The 24788-nt window shown below is 43.8% G+C and overlaps 1 protein-coding gene across 1 annotated transcript in view; it reads right to left on the bottom strand.

The window, feature by feature from the left end:
• Dock2 (dedicator of cytokinesis 2) overlaps positions 1-24788 on the bottom strand; it is a 411802-nt gene that overhangs the window by 229887 nt on the left and 157127 nt on the right. Inside the window, exon 26 of the mRNA XM_052194849.1 lies at positions 12148-12296. Within this exon, the coding sequence (XP_052050809.1) occupies positions 12148-12296 (149 nt within the window). The remainder of the gene's footprint in view (positions 1-12147; positions 12297-24788) is intronic.

Genomic DNA, 24788 nt, shown 5'->3' with positions numbered 1-24788 from the left:
AGGGGAATGTAACCCAGGTATTATGCAAAATATACTTTTCAGGAAGCCAGTGACCAACCAGTAAAGGTTTAGTGTAAATGACAGCTCTTTCCAACCAGGGTCTTTATGCAAGAATTCCTGTGGGTGATCTGTTCTAGAGAACCAGCACTTTCTTGCAGGGATCCGAAGGGTGGGTTCTCAGGCTCCACTTTGGCATTGTGGGGAGAGAAAAAGGTATGTGAGGCATCTGCCTGCTAGAAGAAATTGAAGTGTGCCTAAATGAACTGTATAGCTAAGGAAAACAAATATCTAATGGACTATTATCTTAAAATTTAAAAACAAGAATAAAGCCATTAATACTGATGTTTTAGCTGTTGTATCCATATTTAAGTTTCCTTCTTTTAAAAGTATTTTGTGTATATATGTTTGAAAGAGGGTCTCTCTGTGAGCCCAGGATGACTTGAAACTCCTGTGTGATTCTCCTGCTTCAGTTTTCCAAGTTCTGAGATTATAGGAGTGTGCTAGCAAATGACACTCTCTTCTCGGTTCCTGGATTTCTGGCACTTAGGTGCACTTGGTTCTTATCCCCAGACACATGCCTTACTCCTGTCACCCTGTCCTTGATCCTAGAGAAATGAGAAGGGAGAGGGACCAGGGAAAGAGATAAGTAGGGGTGGAGAGCCCACCTTGGCTGTAGGCAAAGAAATCTCTTAAACTTTGGTCATAGAAGATTTAAAAAAAAAAAAAGGCTGAGCACCTCCAGACGCATTGTGAGATGGTGCTGATGGGACAGAACACATTGGGTTATTAACTTTATTGGGGAGTTCTAGTCGAGCATCCCCAAAAGCTGTCTTCTTATTTTCCAAGTGGATCTGCTAAGAGCAAATGGCCCAATGACCATCTGGAAAATGAAGCCAAAGCCCTGATTTTCTGAGCCTGTCAGGCAAAGAGCAGGTAACATTAAAGTTGGAAATGGCGGTCAGATAGCTCACGTGACATGCCACGGCATGGCAAGTTGGAAATGGGCCATACTCATGTGTTCCTCAAGTCACTTGACTAGACCCAGCTCAGTCTCAGGCAAGTGTTTTCTAATCAATTATTTAGCTGTTCACCACTGTGAGACTCTGTTGGCTTCCTCAGGAGCCCAGCAGCTGATGGTCATTTTGCTAGTGCAGTCCTCTGGTAAGGTTAGTCCTTGGTTAGTAGATTCTGTGGTTTTTAACTTGTAAATCAGAGAAGCATTTATCTACCACACTGGGACAGGTAACCAGAAGAAACTCTCTACCCTTTGAAATCCCCATTGGTAATCAGTCCCCACTTAAATACTTCTAAATTAAAATGCTTCCATCTTGAAATAATTTTATATTCATTGAAAAGTTACAAAACTTTGAGATAGAGTTTCTCTGTCACCTTGGCTCAGAGAATTAATATCTAACTGTAATTTTTTTCCGATTATTGCTCTACTGTCCATTTTCTGGTCTGTGAGCCCATTCAAGGGCCCGTGGTAACTGTTTCCTAAGTCTCTCCACTCTGTCAGTGCCTCCATCTTCACCAGCTTTGGGAACTTAACTTCTGAAGGTTCTCATCTGCTACCTTGTCTTCCTCAGCCTGGTCTCCTTTACTAGATCACTATTAGATGAATGTAGTTGTCTGGGCAAGGTTCTCATAGAAGTGATATGTCCTTCTCAGAGTATCCTAGAGAGGGTTCTGTGGTACTGAACCTCCACATCAGTGGTTCTCAACCTTCCTAGCATCCTTTAATACAGTTCCTTATGTTTGGTGACCCCCAAACATAAAATTATTTCCTTGTTACTTCATAACTATAATTTTGCTACTGTTATGAATTATCATGTAAATACCTGATGTGAAAGATATCTGATATATAACATCTGAAAATGGGTCATGACCACCAGGTTGAGAACCACTGATCTAGAAAGCAAAGTTTCCAGACAGAACTCAGAAGCTCAGAACTCATTTTCCTGTACTTTACTATATAGATCCTGATACCATCATTCCTTTTAATAAACCAGTAAACACCAGAGCATCCCTCAATTGTAGGAGTTTCTCCAGGATATTAATTAAATCAAAGGAGGGTATTGGAGAACCCTGATTTATATAGGTCAGTCAGAAGTACAAATAAAAAACATTTACTCTTGCAATTAGCTTCAGAAGTAGGGACAGACTAGGACTGGATCTTCAACCTGGAGGATATTTTTCTACCTCCAGGTAGACATGATTGGAGTTAGGGAACATGTTTGTTGAATAAATTATTGCTTATGTAGTCTGTGGGACCCATCCCTGTAACCTAGAACCAAAAGTGCCCTGTGTTACAAGAGTATTATAAGAAACACTGGAGCCACAGTCTGTTTTCTACTGATCATGTGTGGCCCCTCCACCCTTAAGTTAGTGTTTTCTACTTTACTTGTCAGGGCCTTGTCAACTCATTATCAGAGAGCCTTCCTCTGACAGAAGATGGGAGTGTGTGCAGAGATGCACAACTAGACATTATGTGGAGAGGTCTCCATTGGGTCCCTCCCCTTGGAACTCAGGAGAATATGGACCACTGAGTCAACTGAGCAGGACTCACACAGCCTCTCAGAGAGTGAAGCAGGGAGCACAGGATCTACATGGGTCTGCACTGGTCATGTGCATATGTTATGGCTGCTAGCTTTGTGTTACTGTGGGTCTCCTATGGGAGTGGGAAGATGGGGGGGGGGGGCAGGTGTGCCTTTGACTCTTTTGTCTGCTATTTTCCTCCTATTGGGTTGCCCTGGCCAGCCTCAATATGGGAGGTTTTCAGCAAACCAGTAGTCAACATCAAAGTAAATGGAGAGAAACTTGAAGCAATCCCACTAGTATCAGGGACTAAACAAGGCTGTCCACTCTCTCCCTACCTGATCAATATAGTACTTGAAGACCTAGCCAGAGCAATTAGACAACAAAAGGAGGTCAAAGGGATACAAATTTGACAGGAAGGAGTTAAAATATTACTATTTGCAGGTGATATGATAGTATACTTAAGTGACCCCAAAAATTCCACCAGAGAACTCCTAAACCTGATAAACAAGTTCAGCAAAGTACCTGGTCTGTATCTTGTTTCATCCTTGTTTGGTTGCTGTCTCTTAAAGTCCCCACACCTTTCTGAAGGGAAACAGAAGTGGGGAGTGGATCTTGGGGAGAGGGTTGCTGAGAGAATAGTGGAGGTAGTGGAGGAAAGGGAAACTGTGATCAGGGTATATTCTATGAGAGAAGAATCTGTTTTCAATCTTTAAAAATGGATACTTAAGAAAACACATCAAGTCTCAAACATTCTGCTTCTCATAATTTGCTCTTTCCTTTAGGAGGCAGGGTAAGTTCTTCACAGTGACAATGGATGTACTGGTGCCCATTTAATGAAAAGGCCAACATTCACCTTGTCATTAAGGGTGGAGGTCATCCCCACATCACACCTGCCTTTTCCACACCTGTAAGATAAGACACCTAGAGATGTGGCAGATCTGCTGTCTCCACTCTTTCCATATTTTCTAGGCTTCTTTTTGCAGTGACCCAAGCAAGACTTCAAAATCTTCAGTGCTCTTAGGGAAGAGGCCATCTCCGATCAAAGAGCACTGTCACAAGAAATGAGCCACATCTCCCCTCCGTGGCCTAAGGTTGGCTGTTCAGTTTGTCTTCAGATCAATGTATCCCTGGAAGGCAATCTCTTCCACCAAGTCTGTGAGGACCAATGCAGGCCAGCAGATTCAAACAGGGCCAGTGTACCTGGGCAGCACCCACAGACTTTGGGTTTTGGGGGGCTTTGCGGGGGGGGGGGGGCAGTTGCGTTAGTCCCCCTGGATCCCTGTCAGTGGTATGCAAGCAGACTTTTGTAAGCTGGTTCCCTAGGAAATGTATTTCTAAAGGCTAGACATAATATATAATGTTTAATCAGGTTTTTTTGTTTTTGCTTTAAATATTTTCTCCCTGATTTCCAGGCACAATAGCCAAGCATTCCATTGACTTAATGTCAGTCAGACACAATAGGCATAAATAATCTTAAGTACATAGGTAAAAATCAAACCTTACAAGCCAATTTGGGATGCTTTGAATATCTAGTACTTTTGATTTTAATGTGCTCTGCTTAATTACAGACATAAATAAATGTTTAATCATGGTACTTACTTAGCAATTGTCTCACAAACGTCCTAAGAAATCAACATATGATACTCGGGAATTGGTAAAAGTGAATTCCAAGATCCCACACTTGGCAGAATGGCTATCACAAGTCTGGAAGTTCTGGAATACTCCAGCAGAACCCTCACAAAATCAGCATGGCACTTTCCTTTAGGAACGCCTAGAAGGACTGAGCCCTGGTGCTAAAAGCTGTACACAGAAGCAACATCCACTGTGCCTCAGCAAGCTTCCTACTGGCCAAAGAGAGACCAAAACACCAGCCACCACCAGGCCTGCCTGGAGCTAGCCTTCCAGGCTAACAGGGCTACAGCTTTCCCTAGGCTCAATCTCTGTCATTCCCACAGCAGGCCACTTGGCCCTTGACTGCCCTTAAAAGGATTATATGTTTGTTTTCAAAGCAGTCTGTAATAACACAAAGAACATAGAAAGTAAGGGTACTAAACTAAAGAAGAAGGAAAATATCATAAAGTGTGAGTTACAGCCTGGGATGTGCTGGATCATCCCATAACCATTCATCCTGTAATTCTGACACTGCCAGGAAGGGAATCTCATTTTTAATCAGAACTTTGATGATTCTCCAAAATTTGAGAGTTAAAAAGAAGCGAAGGTAGGATTTGTCCCCTACTCTGACCATGGGTGGCATCATATATACATTCCTGCCCATGCTGAGAACAACCCCCAAATAGTCAAGGAATAAACAGTGAGTGTGGCCCTGGCTCCAAAGTATGATCTCTGACCTTTAGGGCAAGAATATTAGGGAGACAGCAATGTTAGTGTGCAGTGGGGGAAGATGTGAGTTGGCGATGAGATAGGAGAATTTCCCTCGCATGGCTGTGCTAACTCACTGCTTTCTGAGACTTAGCTTCCTCTGTAGCAAAAGGAAGATCACGAACCCCCTTCCAGCACATGATGGACACCGATTAACAAGAGCCCTGCCATCCCTTCTGCAAAAGGGCTGGGGAGGGCACAGTCATACCATAGAAGCAGCAGAGTGGTGACCATGAGTGGCACTATGAGATGCCCACAGCAAGCCCTGCCTCCATGCCCTTTATTTGAGCACTGGGAAGAGGAGGCAGGGCAGGGAGGTTGGAAGAAACCCCTGTTACTTAGGCAGGGTGGTACTGATTCCCGGGAATTCGATGGTAATGACAAGAGGCAGAAGCAGCCTCCCTCAACCCTCTTCCAGGCAGGCTGCCCACAGCTCTGGGTTCTTTGAGAAATGGGAATAGAAAATGAGGATAAAAAGTAAGAAATTATTGGGTGAAAGTAAGGAGGACACTGGTCAGAACTGGGCTCCTGCAAGGAGCCTAACAGAGCAGATCAAACAGTCAAGAAGTGTCCAGCAACAACAACAACAGCAGTAGCAACAACAACAACAGAATCTTAAAAAGACCATTAAACAAAATCAGGAGAGTCAAAGCAGCCAACCGGAAAGAGTTCAGCTAGTATAAGCTTTCATAAAAATGCTCCCTCTGCTCCCCTCCTCCCTTTAAATCCTTGTGGGAAGAGTAACCTGAAGAAATGCCAAAATAACCAATCAGCGTTCTGCATGCTTTTGTTTCTAAGGCAGCTCAGGATACCCTGCATGAACCAGCTGCTCAGTCACATGCAGTGGGATTCCTTCTAACGTTCAGAAAGAATACTGCCTGGTTCTCAAGTCACTAATAAAAACAATTTAGTCGTCTAAGTCAACTGGATACATCTTTTTTTTTTTTCGATAAAACAAAATTGTCTTGTGCAGACCAGTGGGGAGGTGGGATTAATTGTACCCCTTTGCAACTGATGCCCAAAGACAGCAAAGAAAATAATCCTTCAGCAAGAGAGTCCCCAGGAGATTCTCGGCCTGTCATTCATTGTTTGGGGTGGGGTGCTGTGCACACAACACATTTTCCTTCCCAGCAGTCTCTGGAGCCTCTGGATGGCAATGGCAGAGGCAAGTGTAGCTGATCTCTATCTCAGGGCACTTCAGTCCTACAAGCAGACAGACTGGTCCTCAGAATATGACCATGCAAGTACACAAAAGAGTGGGTAAGTCGCTCAGAGGACCGCAGCAGAGGAGGAGAGAAGGAGGAGAGAAGGTTCCCCCAAGGACAGCGACATCCATGTGACTTCAGTTCTAGCCTTGGGTAGGATTTAGCTAGGAGAAGAGCAGCTTAGACTTTCAACAATGCCAAGAGGGGAACTGGAGCTGAGAAAGGACCATACCGCAGCTTTAGACGCTGCAGGCTGGAGCAGAAGGATGGAGTGGGGAGTGGGATGGGACCCAGGTCAGCTCAGTGACTTGGAGGGTGAGACTTGTCCTCTGAGCATCTGTGCTCCAAGCTTGGATGGGAAGGGATTCAGAAGAAGTAACACGAAAGAGTTGGTACAGGAATACCATCTCAGTCAACACACAGGGAAAATCAAAAAGCAGAATTGAAGATAAGGAAGCTTTTTTAATTCTCTCTGGGGTGGGAGGGAGTGGAGACGGAACTGAGAAAACTCTGAGCATCTCTAAAGCTAACAGAAATTTGGGATCTTCCCTGCAGAGAAGGGAAGGGGAATTGCAAGAATGATGTAGGTGAGAGAAGTTGCAGGATTTCATTCTCCCAGTGTGGAAGCAGGGGAGGGGCCAAAGGCTGGAGCTGTGCAGGGTTGCATAGCACCTTCCTCATCTCACACCCAGGTACAGTCCGAAGACTAAAACAAACACACACACACACACACACACACACACGCGCGCGCGCGCGCGCGCGCGCGCACGCGCACACCCCATTTAGAATAGATACCTTTAGACATGGCTTCAGTCCACATCCCAGGCAGGTCTTGAGCTAGCAGGTGATCCTCCTGCCTCTGTCTGCCCAGGGCTTGGACTAAAGGTGTAGGTCACCATGGCACCTTTCTTTTATTTTTTTTTTTTTAAACAGTGATTCTGGGCACTGGATAGCACCATGATTCCTCATCCAAGGAACGAGCAACCTTTTTCCCTTTGAGGAATGCAAGCTCACCTTTACCCCATGACTGCTACATGAGGCATGAAATGGTCACCCTCTGTCCTCCTCATGAAATGGAATCTAAAGATGAATGCTCAGGTTTAGGAGGGGGAGGCAAAAATAAAAAATAAAACAACCCTATCCACTACAGGTGCAAAATTAAATTGTCTGAATTCCTCGTATGGCTATGAGGCACAGAATGAGGTCTCTGGGAAACCATCTTCGAGGGTCACTGGAGCCGACAGCCAAACTTGCTCAGTGACAAAGAAAAAGGAGTTGACAGAAATAGAAGCCAGGTTGCTCATTCCTCACCTGAGCTGGCACCGTTCACAGGCTTAGTGCAAGCATGGCAGCTGAGTGAGGAAATTTAGGGCTATCGTTTTAACAAATAGCAATTGAAAACCTCATAACCAGGCTAAGACAGTTCGCCATGCCATAAGCCATCCAGGCTTACGGAGAAGGCAGCAGACCTCCCGCGTGGGGCTGTAGTTACTCCAACAGTAACTACGTCCAACTGACGATAAGCATCCTTTCCCCATTCTCCAAACACATTCCCAAAGGGAAGCTTGGCATCCCGCAGGACACTAACTGCTGCACTGCCGCACATAGCTCTTCCCAGAATTAGCTCCAGTCAGTGGTCATTGTCTAAGCCTGAGCTGGGACGAAGTCTTACTGCACAGACTCAACTAAGAATCAGTAACAACGGGCCCGATTATCACGAGAGTGGGTCTGAATTAGCAGAAGGAAAAAATTGAGGACGTTTGGTCTGGGTGGCCTTTCTAAATGTGTTTCCTTTCAAAGTCTAAGCATTGTTTGCACATGTGTAAAACAAACATGGGCATCCCATGGTCTGGGCTGCTTCCCTCCCTTCTTCTAAACTGATTTTGAAAGTGAACATAGAAAATAATGGCTCTCATCTTCAAACATATGTGTTATTATACATTGGTCTGTTCACTCTATTCCCTCACTGTCCCCAGTATGACCCTCCCACCTACAGCTCCTACCCAGTTAATCATGCCTTCTGCTTTTTCATTGTGTGTGTGTGTGTGTGTGTGTGTGTGTATACATAATTCCCATTACCTTTTTTCCATCTCCTTGACAATCTTTTCCTCCCTCATCATGATCCCCCTTTTTAGCTTTGTAACCTACAGGCACCTGCATAAGCACATATATATACAGTGATACATATGTATATATAATTTTAAATTTAGGTTCCACATGTGAGAAAGCATGCAGTACTCATCTTCCTGAGTCTGGCTTATTTTGCTTGACATAATGATTTCCAGTTGCATCCATTCTCCTCCAAGTGCCATGATTTCATTTTTTTTAAATGGATGCATGAAATCCTGTTGTTCGCACATCTAGAGATTCAGTCAGGTCTCTGCACACTCCATGTCGCTGATACCCTGCCGAAATGAATCCTGGAGTAGAATGAGTGGGTTGGAAGTCTTTGTTATCCTGGGGATTATTAAATGCAGATTGGACAGGGCTCTTGTATTAAGAAAGCAACAAAGTGAAAAGGAGCTTAGCTACTCCTCGTAACTGGTGAGTCACCTATCAGACATCCTGCACATTAGATATTTACATTACCATTCACAACAGTAGCAAAACTACAGTTATGAAGTATCAGTGAAGGTAATTTTATGGTTGAGGGTGTCACCACTGCATGAGGAGCTGTCTGAAAGGGTCGATGCTTTAGGAAGGGTAAGAAGCACTGCTCTAGTTCAAGGAGATATTGAAGGAAATTAAAATTGGTCACATTCCAGCATGGCCTACAACCAAGGGACATAGAAGTCCCCTGTGCACTGGATGAGAGAAACCATAAGGCATCAGACACCATCCTCCAGACCTGATGATCAAACCATGCTTCCGTATTCCTTGGGATCCCTAGAGTACAGACTTAAGACTGACATCTTCTGCACAGGAAACCTGGCCAGCAGCTCCCCTTCAATACCCAGCAAATTCTCAGTGCAGTGTCTCCTCCAGTCCCTTAGTACTGAAATCACAAAGCTTGGGCTGGGGCCTCAGCATGGCCATCTTTCAAAAGCTCCCCAAGTAAAGTCTGCCCCAAGAATCACAACCAAGTAGGACAAGAGAGATTCTGATTAGGTAGTTTGGGATTTCTGATTTGTAGTTTGACTCATTGCGGTCATGTCCACAGAGTCCTAGAAGACACTGTTCGTCAGGGACGTGGTTTCACGTCTGGAAACTGGAGGTGTGGGGTGCAGCTCACCAGATCAAAATCTTGCACCAACTCCATGGTGATGATGCCATTTGGTAAGTCATCCTGTAGACAGTGGCTCATTCCAAGAGAGGAGTGAGCCAAGTCTCTACTTGGATCTCATTACGAAAGCAACTTAGACGGGGAAGGTGACACCATACCTCCTACACACTCAGCCCAGGAGTTACTCAGGGTTCCTACTCCCTGTATGCTTTGAAGCCCCGAGTCCCCAGGCTGGGTGAAACAGTAGTTTCCTCTCACAGAAGGGAGGCAGGGTCTGTAAAATTACCAAAGTAACAAAAGGATGACAATATATTGAGCAGAACTGGGAAGGATGGCACTCCCTTAAAGTGGACAGAACTTCAACAGCTGTAAAAATGAACTAGGCACTACCTACCATCAGGAATAAGAGTAACAAGGGTGCTCCTTAAAACGGTGCTTCCCCAAACTATGCTTTCTCAAACATCTATGACATTTTTCCTAATAAACTATAAAGGGCCATTGTAAATTGCTATTCAACAGAAAGGAAACATTAAGATATTTCTTAAAAAAAAAAAAGTGGAGAGCCAGCGCCCATGTCCATATATTGTAAGACCGGATGCCTTTCTACCTTAAAATAACAATAAATGAGGATTCAAGGGCAAAGCCCCATGCCAATTGAACAGCTGGCAAGCAGATGTGCCTAGAAACACTGTCATCCCAGTGTCATCACCGGAGAACTGGTGAGTCTTTAAGCTCTCCGCTTCCATGTTCTTTAGCCATGGGACAAGCACGTGGACAGGAAGGAAACGGCAGTGCCCTTGTACCTTCACATCTGTGACCACAGGGCCCACACAGTCTGATGACCCTCAGCTGGAATTATTTCATCTGGCCTTATTTAATAAGTGACTATGAATCTCAATATTTTTCATAAAATGAGAATAATGAACCTTACCATTAGGGGCAAAGTAATAAGAATGCATGAACTGCATTTTTGCACCATGCCTAGAAAATAGTAATTAGCTGGAATCATAATTATTTGCAACCTTTGACCATTAGCTGGTTTCACTCTTTTGTGAATGCTTCCTTGATAATCCCCTGGCTCTCATATCCCTAATGCCTTCCCCCCACACACTTAGTCACTCCTTGGTAGGTCTAGTACATTTAGCATGCATCTAGGGTTTAGATATGCTATTAAATTTTTTGCAGATTTTAAAGATATGTTTCTCCCATATATGTGATGAAATATCTTGTGTTTGGGACCCATGTCTAAACATGAAATTCATTTATTTTCACATATATTTACATGTATAAATATATACATACATAATATATATGTGATTTAAGATAGTTTTGCTAACCAGTAGTACAAACATTTTATCCAAAAGTCATAACTTAAGGATCATTGATTATTTGATTATATAATTATTTGATTATATAATTAATAAACAGTTGGTAATAATAATAATTTGTGTATGGAACAAGATTTCAAGGACTGGAATTTTCTACCTATGTCCTTAACACACAGTGGTTTAAAGTTTTGATTCTGGGGGCATTTTAGAGTTTAGCCTGCATATTTTAGTTGCTTATTTACATTTCTGTAACCACATTCTTGAGGAACTATTTGATATTTTGTATCCCCAATGCCTAGCATACACTTAGTGTGCTTTATGTATTTCTCAGTAAATGAATGAATATGAAGGAAGGAAGGAAGGAAGGAAGGAAGGAAGGAAGGAAGGAAGGAAGGAAGGAAGGAAGGAAGGAAACAAGCCTATGTTTTTACCCAATAAGTAGACGACTGATGGTTAGTATGGTTAGTACAGGAGGAAGAAATAACAGAAATCACATATTGAGAATCAGATAATCGTGGCTGAACCATGAGATAAGAACGGTACAGAAATATTACCTTGTGGAGGTTTAAAGCCCACCACAGAGAGTTCATTCCAAAAGCTCTTCTCTGAGGAGATTGCAAGAGCAGAGTGTTTCTGCAAAGAGGAGTGCTTACACACATACTCAGTGAAGACTTCCTGATTGTTTGAGTCCAAGACTTCTGAGTCCAGTCCCACTGAAGGGCAATATACACTGAGACCTTTCCATAAAATCCTGGCCAAGCCAACCCAACCAAATGGCCCTTCCTTCCTCTTGAGGTTCTCAGCAGGTCAGGGCTGTAGCTCAGCTGCACAGCCCTTTTTAGGGTCCATCCTTCAGAAGCTCTCCTCTGAGACATGTCCTTGAGGCTCCATGTCTGTCTCTAAAATGACTAAACAATGACAACCAAATGTGCTTTGGTATCACAGTTTCAGCCCTGTCCCTCCAAGAATCACACTCCAGAGCCTTTCTCCAGAGCATGAGCCCGAGAAACTGTCTGAGGCAGAAAGAGTCTTTCTCATATTTATCACTCTAAGAGTTCCAGAGACACCAAACTCAAACCCTTCAGCATGAAAGTCACAGGGCATGTTCTCTTGAACATATGAGCAGAAGAAACTCCCCTTGGTAGCCACACAAACCAGAAATACAAAGTCAGTTACACCTTGTGCAAATCACCTAGAAAGGCTTTGACATTATTTATGCCTGCACATAGGGAAAACCCGCCCACCAGGGCACAGGATGACACAGTGTTACACTCAGCACTCCTAACAGCTGTCTGTCCCATCTCCACCTTTTACAGCCACGGGGGTATGTCACCGGAATAGTCAGCCTGCTGAGCAGGTGTTGGTTTCTCTCTTTACATTTCATATATCTTCATCAGCATCAGTATTTTACAGTTTAATCAGTAGAGCCCAGATCGAAGCCCAGGGCACACACAACCTCATCCTGAGGACTCACCGCATCCTGAGAGCTCAGGACCTCCAGGATGCTGTTGAGCAGTTCCACGCAGTACTTCTTCTCCGAGGCCTGGTGCTGCCCATCATCCCTCTGCTCCAGCAGTTCCTTCAGCTCTTTGGTGATGACAGGAAGCAGAATGTCCCGGCATTCTGGAAGCAAAACAGTGCCAGGCATGTATGGTTACTGTCTAGCTTTCTTTGTTTTACACACACACACACACACACACACACACACACACACACACACACACACTACATATATACATACATGTTATATATGTATGCATGTGTATTATATACATTTATGAACATATAAAAAATATTATATGTCATTTCTCATGGAAATATTCACCTTTATATTATAATACAGTTGTAAATAAATATAGCATGCTCTTTCTACTTAAAATAGATCTACCCCATGATACTTATATTGTTACAGAACTTAACAACTTATATGATTTTTTTCATTAGGTTGATAATTAACAAATATATTTTCCTTGTTAAAAAGGAAAAATTAGGTATTAAAGTTAGGTTAAGTTTTCCTTAGAATATAATTCACATCTCTCTTTTCCCCTCTGAACCTCATTCCCAAGAACCATCTAGCTATTTTATTTTATATGTTTAAATATGTAAATGCACATATCCACATACACATGTGTCCAAATATTGCAGTATAGGTTCTCCTAGTCTCGTTTTTTATTTTGCGTTTGCTTTGATCTGTGTTGTTTTGTGGTTATGAACTGCCATGACCTTTATGTGTGACTTTCCATACATAAGCAGAATAAATCCTGCATTGTCACTGCCTATATCTGCTTTTCCAAAGGTGGCTCAGTTACAGGTACGGCTTAGTTACTTGGTACTGTTCACTTCCCAGTATTCCTTGGAGCAATTTTTATATAATTACATACAACAACTAAGTCAATTATTTAACTACTATAACATTCTCAAATCATTGACATATTTCCTTATTTAGCCTTAATTCTATTGTTGGACATTTTTTCAAATTATGAAACACTGATTGGTCCCCCACTTGCTCCTGTATACATTGCTTTCCTATTGCAATAAATAAGAACTTTCTCAGAGCAGAGAATCCTTCCTATCAGAGCTGTCTCAGGACATTTCTGTGGTGTCTTAAAGTCTTACACAATTTTCTCTCTACATCCCCCTTAAAAAACAAAACCTTTAGGTTAAAAAAATCCAAAACTGTTTCAAACCATCCACAGCCAGATGCCACTTGAGCTAAGACATGACTCATATATACCAGAATGTCAGCTAAATTCAATCCAGCAACTAGATGTTGAATGTTTCTTTTATCTTTGGAGACACCATGTTTCTGAAGGCACAGGGTGCCTTGAACTGCGGTTCTTTCTTTTTAGGTACTTAAAAATCTGACCAGAGCAATGAACCATAAGGAGGAGCAAAAACTAAATCAAAGAAGCCAAGCACAACTTTTCTATCCCAACACCTGCACTCACATCTCTAGCTAACATCCGAACTGACTCAGGAAAGCCCATCATGGGCTCTAACCCGGAGATGCTGTTGGAAGGTACCTGCACTCCTTAGGATAATGGCTGAACATTGGGTCCCAAATAGAGTTGTGCCCTGACATTGGAAACTCAAGGGCCCATTTATAATGGTCACAGATGACAAACTACTAGCATGTATTGAGTGCTTACAGTATGCTAGGTTCAAATGCACCGCTGGAAGCTAACTTGGCTATTCTTCTTGGCCACAGAGGTGGGGGGTGGGGGGGAGGGTGGGAGGAGGGGAGGAAGGTTGATATTACTTTGCTGATGGTGTATGTATGGTGCATAGGAACTGAACGGTCCTGAGCAATCACTGCTTATACTTCCAAACCATTGTGCGGAGATTCCAGACCTCATGGAGTTCAGCTGTCAACCGCATGGAGGAGGCCACCCTCCCTTGTCTCTGCTCCCTCTCTCAGGACTACCCTGGCTCTGGCCCCTCTGATGACTAATTCTGCAACTTTTCCAAAGTCAATGAATGACTCTGTACTGCCAATACACTTATTTAGACAAAACTTTTCAAAGTAGGTTTTTGTTGCCTGCAGATCTAGAAAAGAAATGTCCTATGTGTTTGATTAGAAGTTTGTTTCAAAATACTTTTTTAAAAAGGCATACTAACTTTGAAACTTCAGATTTGACAAAGGAAATAGCAGGTGTTAAGGTACAGGGCGACAGGAAAACAAGAGAAGATCATTTCAGGAAGGAAGCCCTTCCTTAGAACAAGGGGAATTACAACATCAGGATACTTCAAGGCCCCAGTATACCTCACTATGGTTCCTGTCTTTAAACCACCAGAAGAAGAGCATTATCTTTCTCTTCAAAAGTTAAGTTTGTAAGCAAAATAACAAAGGAGATCTACAGTAACACTAAATGTCTTCCTCCTCTAGGCTGTCTGCATAAGAGAGTCACCAAATGCCCCCTGAGAAGATTCATTGTTGTGGTAATGTATAGAAAGTGTGAAGCAACTGAAGACCTAGAGCCCAAGAGCACAGAGCTGCCACTGTGAGTCACCTAGGACAACAGGAACAAAAATGTTCATTGGTCCCCTGTAGTTACACCAGACTCCTACTCTTAATGCTGTTGAGGCTAAAGGTCTCCAAAGACCTTGAAGGAAAGAAAAGACAGATTAAGAGTAGACAGTTATCTTGAGTTTAAAATATGAGTACGGCTGGAAATGTAGTGCTGGGTAGAGCGTGTGCTTAGCATACCTAAGGTGCTTGGCTCAGTCCCCAGATCAAGACAAGGAAAGGTTAGGAAACCCATGTGTTAAGCACTTTTGTGACTTTAAAACTCGAAATCGTTTGTAAAATGAGATCAATAGGACCTGCAGGAAGATGTCAAGTCAGATAAAGGATTAGCCCATTTGTGCAATTTAACTAAGTCAAGCTCACGCCCCTTTCGTTGGCCAGTCACTCAGCTACCAGGAATGGGGTTCAGTATGTGCGGGCACTGTTCTGAAGTAGAAGCGAATGACCAGAGCCAGCCATCTCTCAGCACCCAAGCCAAGGGAGACAAGACTTGTGCAGATGACAAAACAATGAAGAAATGCTGGAGATTGCACCTCCCTCCAGTGCTGTGTGAGGAATAGTCATAGTATGCAGGCGGGGGCTAAAATTTCATTCTAAAGTATCTCTATCAGGTCCCATTGCAGAGATTTGGCTCCAAGGAACAAGCCTGGTGAGAGGTTTTAAACACTAACACTCCATGAGAAGCAGCTGTCCTTCAACTCCTACTTAAAACTGAGCTGAAATAGTGTATTCCCTTAGAACGTCTGGGGATGAGCTCCCCACTACTAGAGGTGTTCAAACACTGGGTAGCTGTTTACACACTGGGATAATGAGGTGAAAGGTCAGGCAAGAGTTTGAACCAAATCATCATTAAAGGCCCATTCAAAATTCTACGACCACATAAAATATAGGCTCACGGAAGTGGCAGGAGGAAGGGAGGACCGGTGGCTATGTTTGTACTAGAGCAGATCAGACTCCAGAAATAAAGCACGCCATCAATCTGAAAGGTGTGGGCGTTACATATTAGCAAGGGCAGCATCCCTGGACGGTGGAGGCTGCTGAGGCTGAGACTCAGCAAGATTCTCACTGAGGAAGCCATCAATACCGGGGCCTGCTTTTTGCAGAAAGGACTTTGTCTTCTCTTTAACCCTGATTTCTCAGAAATGTCTAGCTCCCCTGTTTAGGGGATGAAATAATTTTTCTGGTTTGTAATTGGAGCTGTGAAATTACATTAGCCAGTAAAAGCTTCAGGAGGCAGCATTTCTAAATCATCGCTTGATTGTCAAGCTAACAGACACAAATGGTTTAAAAAGATAGATCTCGCAAAGCCTTAAATGAATCTTCATAGGCAGAGATAACGGGTCTCACAGGCCTGCATCCCTATGTGATTTTTTTTGCCTCAGGTACCCACGCTGACAAAGGCTGGGTAATCTGCCATCAGGTGTCAAGTCCAAATTGTAATTCAGACCACTGCTGAGGTCCTTGCATAGTTACTCAATTCTCTGTGTTCTAATCCAAAGGTTCTTTTGTCCAAGTGACTGCAGTGGAAAATGCAGTATTATTGGGCTCAGTTTTCTTTTTTTTTCCCCTAGAAAGTTGGGTTATGATGGGTGGTTCTGTGCACCTGATATCACGGTCCCTTTGAAGAGTGATGCACCTTTTCAGTGAAGTTATTACCCAAGGACACTTCAAATAAGATTATCTTTTCTTTTATTTGTTCCTCATATCAGCCAGTGAAAGAAAGACAAAGACTCTGTGCTTTTTGGAAAAGCCACCTTGAAGGGCATTGAGCCAACATTCCACCTGTAACCACAGCCACAGCCTGAGCCCCAGAGGAAAGAGTCATGATGGCCTACATCTGTACGTGACATCTTCCCATACATCAGTTCTCTTCTGCTCTCAGAGTGAAGACACCCCGTCACAGTCAATGGAGGAAATTGGGGTAGCATCTTAGATTCTACACTTTCTCAAGGTCCACATCCGACCTGCCATGAATCGGCTTCTTCTAGATCTGAGTCACGTGTCCTAAGTTATCTTCCATGTGCCTATAGACAGTCTTTGCAGTCTGGACAGCTTCAGTGACTCCCTATTGCTCCCAGGTTGAGTTTCATGCACCCATTGGTACAGCCACAGACCCTTTGCGAGACTCTTTACCTCCAGTTCCATGCCTTGCTGCTCCTCCACTTCCCTCTCCACACAACTCAGAACTGCCATTCTGGTTCCGGACCTTCCACACATTCACCTGACAGATTGTTTCCTTTTTTTCCCTCAAAGCTTTATTTATTTAATGTGTATGAGTACACGGTCCCTCTCTTAGACACGCCAGATCCCATTACAGATGGTTGTGAGTCACCATGTGGTTGCTGGGATTTGAACTCAGGACCTCTGGAAGAGCAGTCAGTGCTCTTAACCACTGAGCCATCTCTTCAGCCCCATATTCTTTCCTTCTTGATCTGAACTAGAGGCCAAATCCTCTAGGCAGCTTTCCTGGTGCTCCAGTTCTGACTGGGATGACTATCTTCTGTGTTCTCATAGTACCAGAACGTGTTTCTATCTTATCACAAATCATACTAGACCATCATTATTGTTGGAATTGGATAGCCAATGAGATTCTGATCACCCCAGAAATGAAAGTGAGGTCCAAAGGAGGACAACAGATGATAATCATCACACATCCTAAATGTCTCCCCATTATATGGGGTACAGGATCACCCTTCTAGATATTTTGAGAGGTACCAGTTCTGTACCAGTGCAATGCCAATGTCTGTACACTCATTCCAAGACAGAGTGGGTATCATCAGAAGCCTCTAGATAGAGTGTAATGCACACAATAAGAAATCTGAAACTAGTTTGAGGGATTGAAAAACCAAACAAACTTCTCACAAAATAGAAAGGCTAGAACCCCATGTTTCTGATGGAGAAATGCTTGCCAGTCTCTGATCCCAGCTACCATTTTGGCCCATCATGTGGGGAGACTACATAACATTCTAGAAGATGCTGATCTCAAGAGAAGGGATTTAGGCACAACATGGGGTGACATGTTGTCCGGTCGCATCTTTACATGGTTACCCCTCTTTGTAAGCCTGACTGTGGTGTCTGGACCTGTAATTTCATTCCAAGCCAGCCTTTCACTTTGCCACCAGCGCTAGTTAATCGCCTCTTCAATCCTGGTCAATATTTCACAGCCCTTAAGGTGAAACTCATTGGGCTTTGGCCAAGTTTCTATTGACTGGGAGGTGAATTCAGCTCTGTTTAACCCTCTTGGGGCACTCAGAGCTTGTGGCAGTCAAGGCTTACTGTTTCTCCCTGGTGTGTCTTGGCACACTGGGAAAGCCCTTGATTAAAACCCTAGCTCTACTGAGCAGGGTTGAGCACAGTAAGTGCGGCTCAGCTTCTTTTAGCTGCCTTTTCCCCTTGGGCTCAAGGACCATCTGCAGATGTGAAAGGCCACTTGGCTGGATCAGCTAGACTAAAAGGAGTCACTCCATAGACACGGCACGACTCTGACAGTCAGCAATTTGCTCTCCCAACCTCCCTCCCTCCTCCAGCCAGTGTGTCACGAAGCAAACACATTCCGCCCTCTGAGGGAAATCAATAACTACCCACAAACTTTGTATTCCAGATCATGTACAAGCCTTGTGCAGTCTACTAACATCTCCCCCAACTCATTTTTTAGTGGTGACTCATGGATCACTCCCAGAAAACATAACCTAATTACAACATCCCGATCATCACCTCCCCCATCCGGGCCTTGTCATGATGTATGTCTCCTCGCTTTGAACTTACAGGCCAAAATATGCCTCCCAAGCTAGACAGCACAGGCTATTTAGAGATCGTAGAACTCAGCAATGACTAAAAGGGCTTCAGGAATCTCCACAGAATCAGGCCTAATTACACAGTTAGTAGACCCTCCAGAAGCGATGTGGTTCTCTAGCTTTATTCTGGATGCCTACTGGAATTCCTAAACAAGCTTCCCCTTTGATCACATGTATTTAATATTTGAGGCTTGTAAGTGTCTATCACATATAGTTAACGTTAAATGGGATTTTTTTTAAAATGCGCAAAAGCCCTATAATGTCTAGACATGCCACAGCTGCATAGCTATGGTAGGAAGGGCAAACTGAACCTTTTTACTCATCTCTCCCTCCCTGACTCTTCTCTTTTCCTCCCTACTTCTTTGCCTTCTCCCTCCTTACCCGTTCCCTTGCCTCTGTGTGGTGTGGGTAGGTATACATGACATGCACGTGCATGCACATAGGTGCCCTTGTCATGTTTTGTTGTCATTCTCCATCTGGGATGAAGATTCCAATTTGGCTAGACTAGGTAGCTTCGATCCTCAGTTTCCACCCCTACTGTACTGGGGTTGAAGCATGCAGGTTGCTCCCACCCCTTCTGCAGCAGACACTTTTCCCTTTGAACCGTCTCCCCAGCTCCGAGTTACAAGAATTTTAAGAGGAGGTGACACAGATATATCCCCAAAACCACACTGATTGCAGATACATTTGAATTCTCTGACAGTCTATATACGGCAAAACATGTATACCTGTAATATGTATGTGTCCTTGGAATATCAAATGTATGTCATACATTGTTTAATGTGTGCTGTGTGTATACATATAGAGAAACACATAGCTGACAAATACTTATTGAAACAAACATTGTTCTCAAAGATGTTCTTTTCCATAAGCTGTGATAAAGAAAGAAAGAAAACAATAGTTGGCTTTTCCAGTTTGGCTTTCCCAGTAGCAAGCTCGAGGAAAAACTTTGCTTGCTCCAGCAACCTCTGGAACAGGAGTTGGAAACAAGAAGGGATAGGAAGTGAATAGGAAAACAGGCCACAATCCTCCAGACTTCCAGTAACTTCTCAGCGATCATACCATGAGGAAGAAGGACCTAGGTCAGTGGTTCTCAACCTTCCTAATGCTGTAACCCTTTAGTGCAGTTCCTCATGCTGTGGTGACCCCTAGCCATAAAAGTTATTTTTTGTTGCTGCTTCATAACCTTGCTACTATTTTGAACTGTAATGTAAATATCTGTGTTTTCTGACAGTCTTAGGCAACCCCTGTGAAAGAATCATTAGATGTCCCCAAAGGAGTCACATCCCATAGATTGAAAATCATTGTCCTAGGTTGTCCAATCCCAGGGGATGGAGAGTCCAAGGCCTGGTTGTGCTTATAGTCCACAGGTAAAACAGGATCCTGTCAAGGAAGTATCTGCAGAAACAGGCTCTGGCTGTGCTCCTAGGCAGAGAATGAGGGTGATGCTGCCACACAGGATCTACTAAACAAGCTAGAGGGAACCGGAAGTAGAAGGACCATTTCCTGAATGCAGTCAAGGAGATGTCTCTGAGACCAAGACTGGGGGTGACGTGAAAAGGTCACGTGGGGAAGAGCCTGCCAAGACCTTGGGGCAGAGAATTCTGGATGAGAGGAAACAGGGGGTCATGACCATGTATGCAGATTTGATGTGGGAAATTTGCCAGAGACAAGTATACCTGGGAGAAAGTAAGACAGGACAGAACATTTGGACAGGTAGGAAAGAGGTCAGGGCTCGTATGGGCCACGATAAAGATTTGATTAGTGCACAGAAATAAGCAAGGTTTCATTTCTGTATTTTCCTGGGAACCTGGGGGTTGGTCCTAGAAAGTAAGGCAGCATACAGAAGGGGCTTTGTAGAGAGGAAAGGGACAGGCTTTAAGCCCTCACTCTTTCCCAGCTGTTCTTTCTAAAGTACAAAATCTCATATCTCTTCTATGGACAAGAGTTCGGAGACATTTAGTAATTTGATTCAAGCTAAAAACAGCTAGCGGTGGCAGAGCTGTGGGGTTCAAAAGCCCACGTTCACATCTCCTGAACTACATCTTAACATCCTCTCTACAGCAACAGACAAGACAAGATGTAAAGCCTGTTTAGTTGTTTTCATTTTGTTTTATTTTGTTTGTTTGCTTTCACAGATACAGGGGCAAAAATATGGACTGACTTAGGCTAGGTTTTGTAAGTTGGGTCAGTACAACCTGCAGGTAGACTGGTTAATAAGTGGTAAACACAGGCATCTTCAAGAGTTGATGCCAAGCAACAGATTCCTTACAGAGCTTATCAGATTAGGATCTAATCATGAAGCCTTTCGCTTCAGCCTGCAAGTAATGAAAAGCTCCCGTGAACAGCTCGCGAAGGCGTGAAGTGGCTGCTGCGGAGACTGCCTACCATCACACCTTCCAGAGCTGTTAGGACAGTCATGTTCTAAGAGGTCCTTGTGCTTTTTGTTTGACCCTCCTCACTGCAACGGCTGACCTGCCCCTTCTCCGAAGCTTGTTCATTAAGGCACACAGCTCCACCAAAGATGGGTTTTGTAAAATAAAGATGTAATCTGGGCTATCTGAGTGCACTCCACTACTTGATACACCCCTTATACTTAGAAGGATCACATTTTCCATGCTACCCTGGATGAGCGCATCCCCACCTGGTAAAAGGCCTTGTCTCATCCACCTCCAAACTAAGAGAAGCCAATAGGAGAGCTTGAAGCAGAACTGAGTTGCCTCTATCCTAGGTGATCCTGGATATTAGGAAGGCAGTGAGCGGTCCCTCAAACACATGTAATAGAAGTGTACTCAGTAGCTGGGTCTTACATCCCTCTACCACATTGGCTCCAAGTCAGCACCACATATACCTTAACTCCACTACAGGAACAGTCAGTCAGCAGCCCTTACATTCTTCAAAAGCTAAGTCTCTTGATCCTCTTTATGCACAGAGTTCCCAATGCCCCTCCCCACAAGCCTGTTCCCTGGGACACGCCTATGCCCATGTACCCACGAATCCCAAATTTTCTTTCTCCAGGAACTGTAATTCTGCAACCCTGTATAAGTTAGTCTATAGTAATAAACTCCAAATGGACTTCCTCAGCAGGCAGAGGCATTGTGACAGACATATCTTAATAAGGGAGAGAGCTATTAGGAGAAAGGAGGCGTGAGAACAAAATGTTGACTTAGAGTCTTCCTATCTCATCCTACTCAGTTAGAGAGCAGCAGTTGTGACCTTTGCATAGTTTGGTACCTTTCCCCCAGTAGACTTGAAAAGCTGAGACGAAATATCCAATATCAACCGAGCCATGTGTCCCACAGTTACTGTACAATCTCGATCACAGAGTGGGTTCCTAACAAGAGTGAGGTGAGCATATGAGTGTCTGCTCATGGCGGAGGGGGCCTTGTCAGTCTGAATCTAAGGCTCCTCTCGGGACCAAAACAGTGATTCATGTCGGAGTATAATGGCATTGTTTATTCTGTAATATTTAAGGAAACAAGGTGGTCATTTCCGGGAACTGTGGGGTGAGGGAGGATTGTATGCCATGCCCTCACCTTCATGAATTCCTGTGGTCAGCCCTTCTGATCATACCTCACCGCTTTGAAGCTTTGCCTTATTGCAAAGGGAGGCATGAAGACATGTGTAAAGCCCTGGAGTCAGGGTAGGAAGCCTTAGGTTTAAACACCAGCCTTACTATTACCCAGCTGTGTGATGCTGGAGAGGACCGTTCTACAGATTTCCTCCACAGATGGGGGTTCAAATGCCTCTTTCATGGGATGATCCAAATGCAGCAGCATCCACAGTCTAGTGCAGCCCCGTGTGTGTAATGAGGCATCTACATCAGATGCTGAGTCTAAAACATGTTGGGTCCACAGTAGAGTGTGCTGAGCCTTCAGCTGGAGTTCAGTTATGCACTAAACACCTGGTCTAGGCACATTGCGATAAAGTGGACTGCAATGATTCTCTGCATTATTCAAAGCACTGTGTGTGTGTGTGTGTGTGTGTGTGTGTGTGTGTGTGTGTGTGTTTCAGGGAACCCCAAACCCAGAGTACTAAATTCTGAAAGGGGGGTATAAGTGGAAATGGTCGTACCATGTGCCTTGCGATTTCAGTCTCCGTTCTCGTATGCAGACAGACCACGGAGGGCCCAGGCATGCTCTCTCTGAGTGCCTCTTACATTGCTCTTTGCAACTTAAGAGTAATAATGCCACTCACGAGCACTTCTCGAGCCACACAGGAGCCCTCTCCTCCCGCCATCACAAGCTTACAAATATCAAGAAGAACAAAACCCAACAGCGATGTTTGGATCAATAGGAGTGCTAGCATTCCGTTTCTGGGAAAATCGCACATTAAAAAAGCCTCTTGCTTGCATTTTAGGGCTAACAGAGGGGCTCTTCGTTTCAGAGAATTAAATGAGAAAGCGCGCCTGGGTTTAAGCATTGGCGAAATGGAATGGTAATTGTTTTCAATCATCCTCTGGCTCCTTCTCCCTCCTCTCTCCTCTTCCCCACCTCAGCTGCAAAGGAGGGGGGCTGGGACTCCTGTACTTCCAGCCCCATACTTTTAATACCACCATTGTTTATTATGGAGAGCAATCTGAGTGGTGTCACATGCTACAAACAAGCAAGAACTTCAAAAGGGAAGGCCTCAAAGCTGAGTCATTTTCCTCCCCAGAAATAAAAATGGAAATGGGTGGGCTCACCCTCTCTCTGCATCCTGCCCCCATGACCCAACGCAAAAGGTGATTTAATGAACCTCACACTTAGGCCCAATATATGAATAAGAGAATCAAAGAGATACTGCTTGGATTGTAAAGCGCTAGGAGAGGATCTAGGGAAAGTGTGAGAAAGAAGGAAGTGGAAAGAATAAATATCCCTCAAGACACATAAGGAGCTCTCCACACAGAGCAACAAGGATATACGGTGCTCACCCTGAGGGCAGTCCAAGTGTAATAAAGAAAGAGGCAGTCAATTGACAGGAACAGTATAAAACCCACACACAATGAAACACAGTGCATTTCCAATTATGTTTGGTCCCTGCGGATGAATCTCAAATTGTACTCCTATGAAATTGATATTAATATTTTATTTGGGGGGCATTACTTGTTCATAGACTCATTATTAGCTGTGTCTACTTCTTCATATGCTACCTTAGTCCAAAAAGAATAAAAAAACAAGAGGGAGGGAGGAAGAGAGAGAGAGAGAGAGAGAGAGAGAGAGAGAGAGAGAGAGAGAGAGAGAGAGAGAGAGAAGGTGGTCCAGCTGCCCTCCAGGGGCAGTGAAGAAAATTAGCCAAATTGTTGAGGTCTTTGAACATTAAAGCAAAAGAGGACTCCCACCCCATTCCAGGAAACAGATTTTTCTGACATTCAAGTTCTAAAAGGAAACTCTTCATATTGAATTTGAATGTTAACATTCTAAAGCTTCTGTTCTACATAAGTCCGTTTGAAGTGGAAACTCATGGTTTCTTTGGAAAGTCAGTTATGTCAGATGGTATTTTGCTGGGGCAGACATGTGAAGGGATATTTTGCTGAAGCAGACACAGGTGAAAGAATGTTTTGCTAAAGCAAACACGTGAAAGAATACATGATGTTAAGAAGGACCCAACAGGGGTGAACTATGCGGGACAACACTGGTACACCTTGCCATTCCTTAACGGTCATTGTTAGTTGTGACTTCATGGAAAGAAACACACCAAAAATCTTCTGGTGATGTTCTGGTGGCTTCTTGCTGCTTCCCTGCACTTGGGCTGATTAGCGGAATATCAACTGATATAGACTCATGTGGAGTTTTGATAAGAAAGATTCATTTTGCTGAAGCAAGACCTGTGCAAGGAATGTAATGTTTGGAGGGAGTATAAATAAGGTTCCACTCAACGGACAGTGATGGGGCTTGCATAGCTAGATTTACAATGCTTCATTGGTCTTGTGTCTTCACTGATCTTTACTTCATTGAGAAAGGCAAGGCAGAGAACTTCTTCTGGCATCCTGCTAGTCCTGGTTGCTCCTGATGACTCTTGCAGATTTGGCAGAGGCCTGGCTGTTTCTGCTAGGAGGTGCCACCACTGTTGACTCCTGTTTGCCATACCGACATTACTGAACTGGACTGCTGGTATATTCATGAAGTGTTTACAAGTAGATTGAGCTGCTGCTGCTGATTCCTGTAAACTGAACTGCTGATTTCCTGACACCACAGATTGGATTTGCTCCAAAGAACTATTTCTAAACAGGTCCACTTCCCCAGTATTCTAATAACCTTTCTTTTTTCACTACCTCTTGTGGGTGGTGGGCTAGAGGGAGGTTAAAGCATGTAG

The sequence above is a fragment of the Apodemus sylvaticus genome, chromosome 10 (assembly GCF_947179515.1).
Source record: "Apodemus sylvaticus chromosome 10, mApoSyl1.1, whole genome shotgun sequence".
In the NCBI taxonomy this organism is placed as follows: domain Eukaryota; kingdom Metazoa; phylum Chordata; class Mammalia; order Rodentia; family Muridae; genus Apodemus; species Apodemus sylvaticus.
The sequence above is the reverse complement of the archived record's forward strand: the minus strand, read 5'-3'. Positions and strand labels throughout refer to the sequence as shown.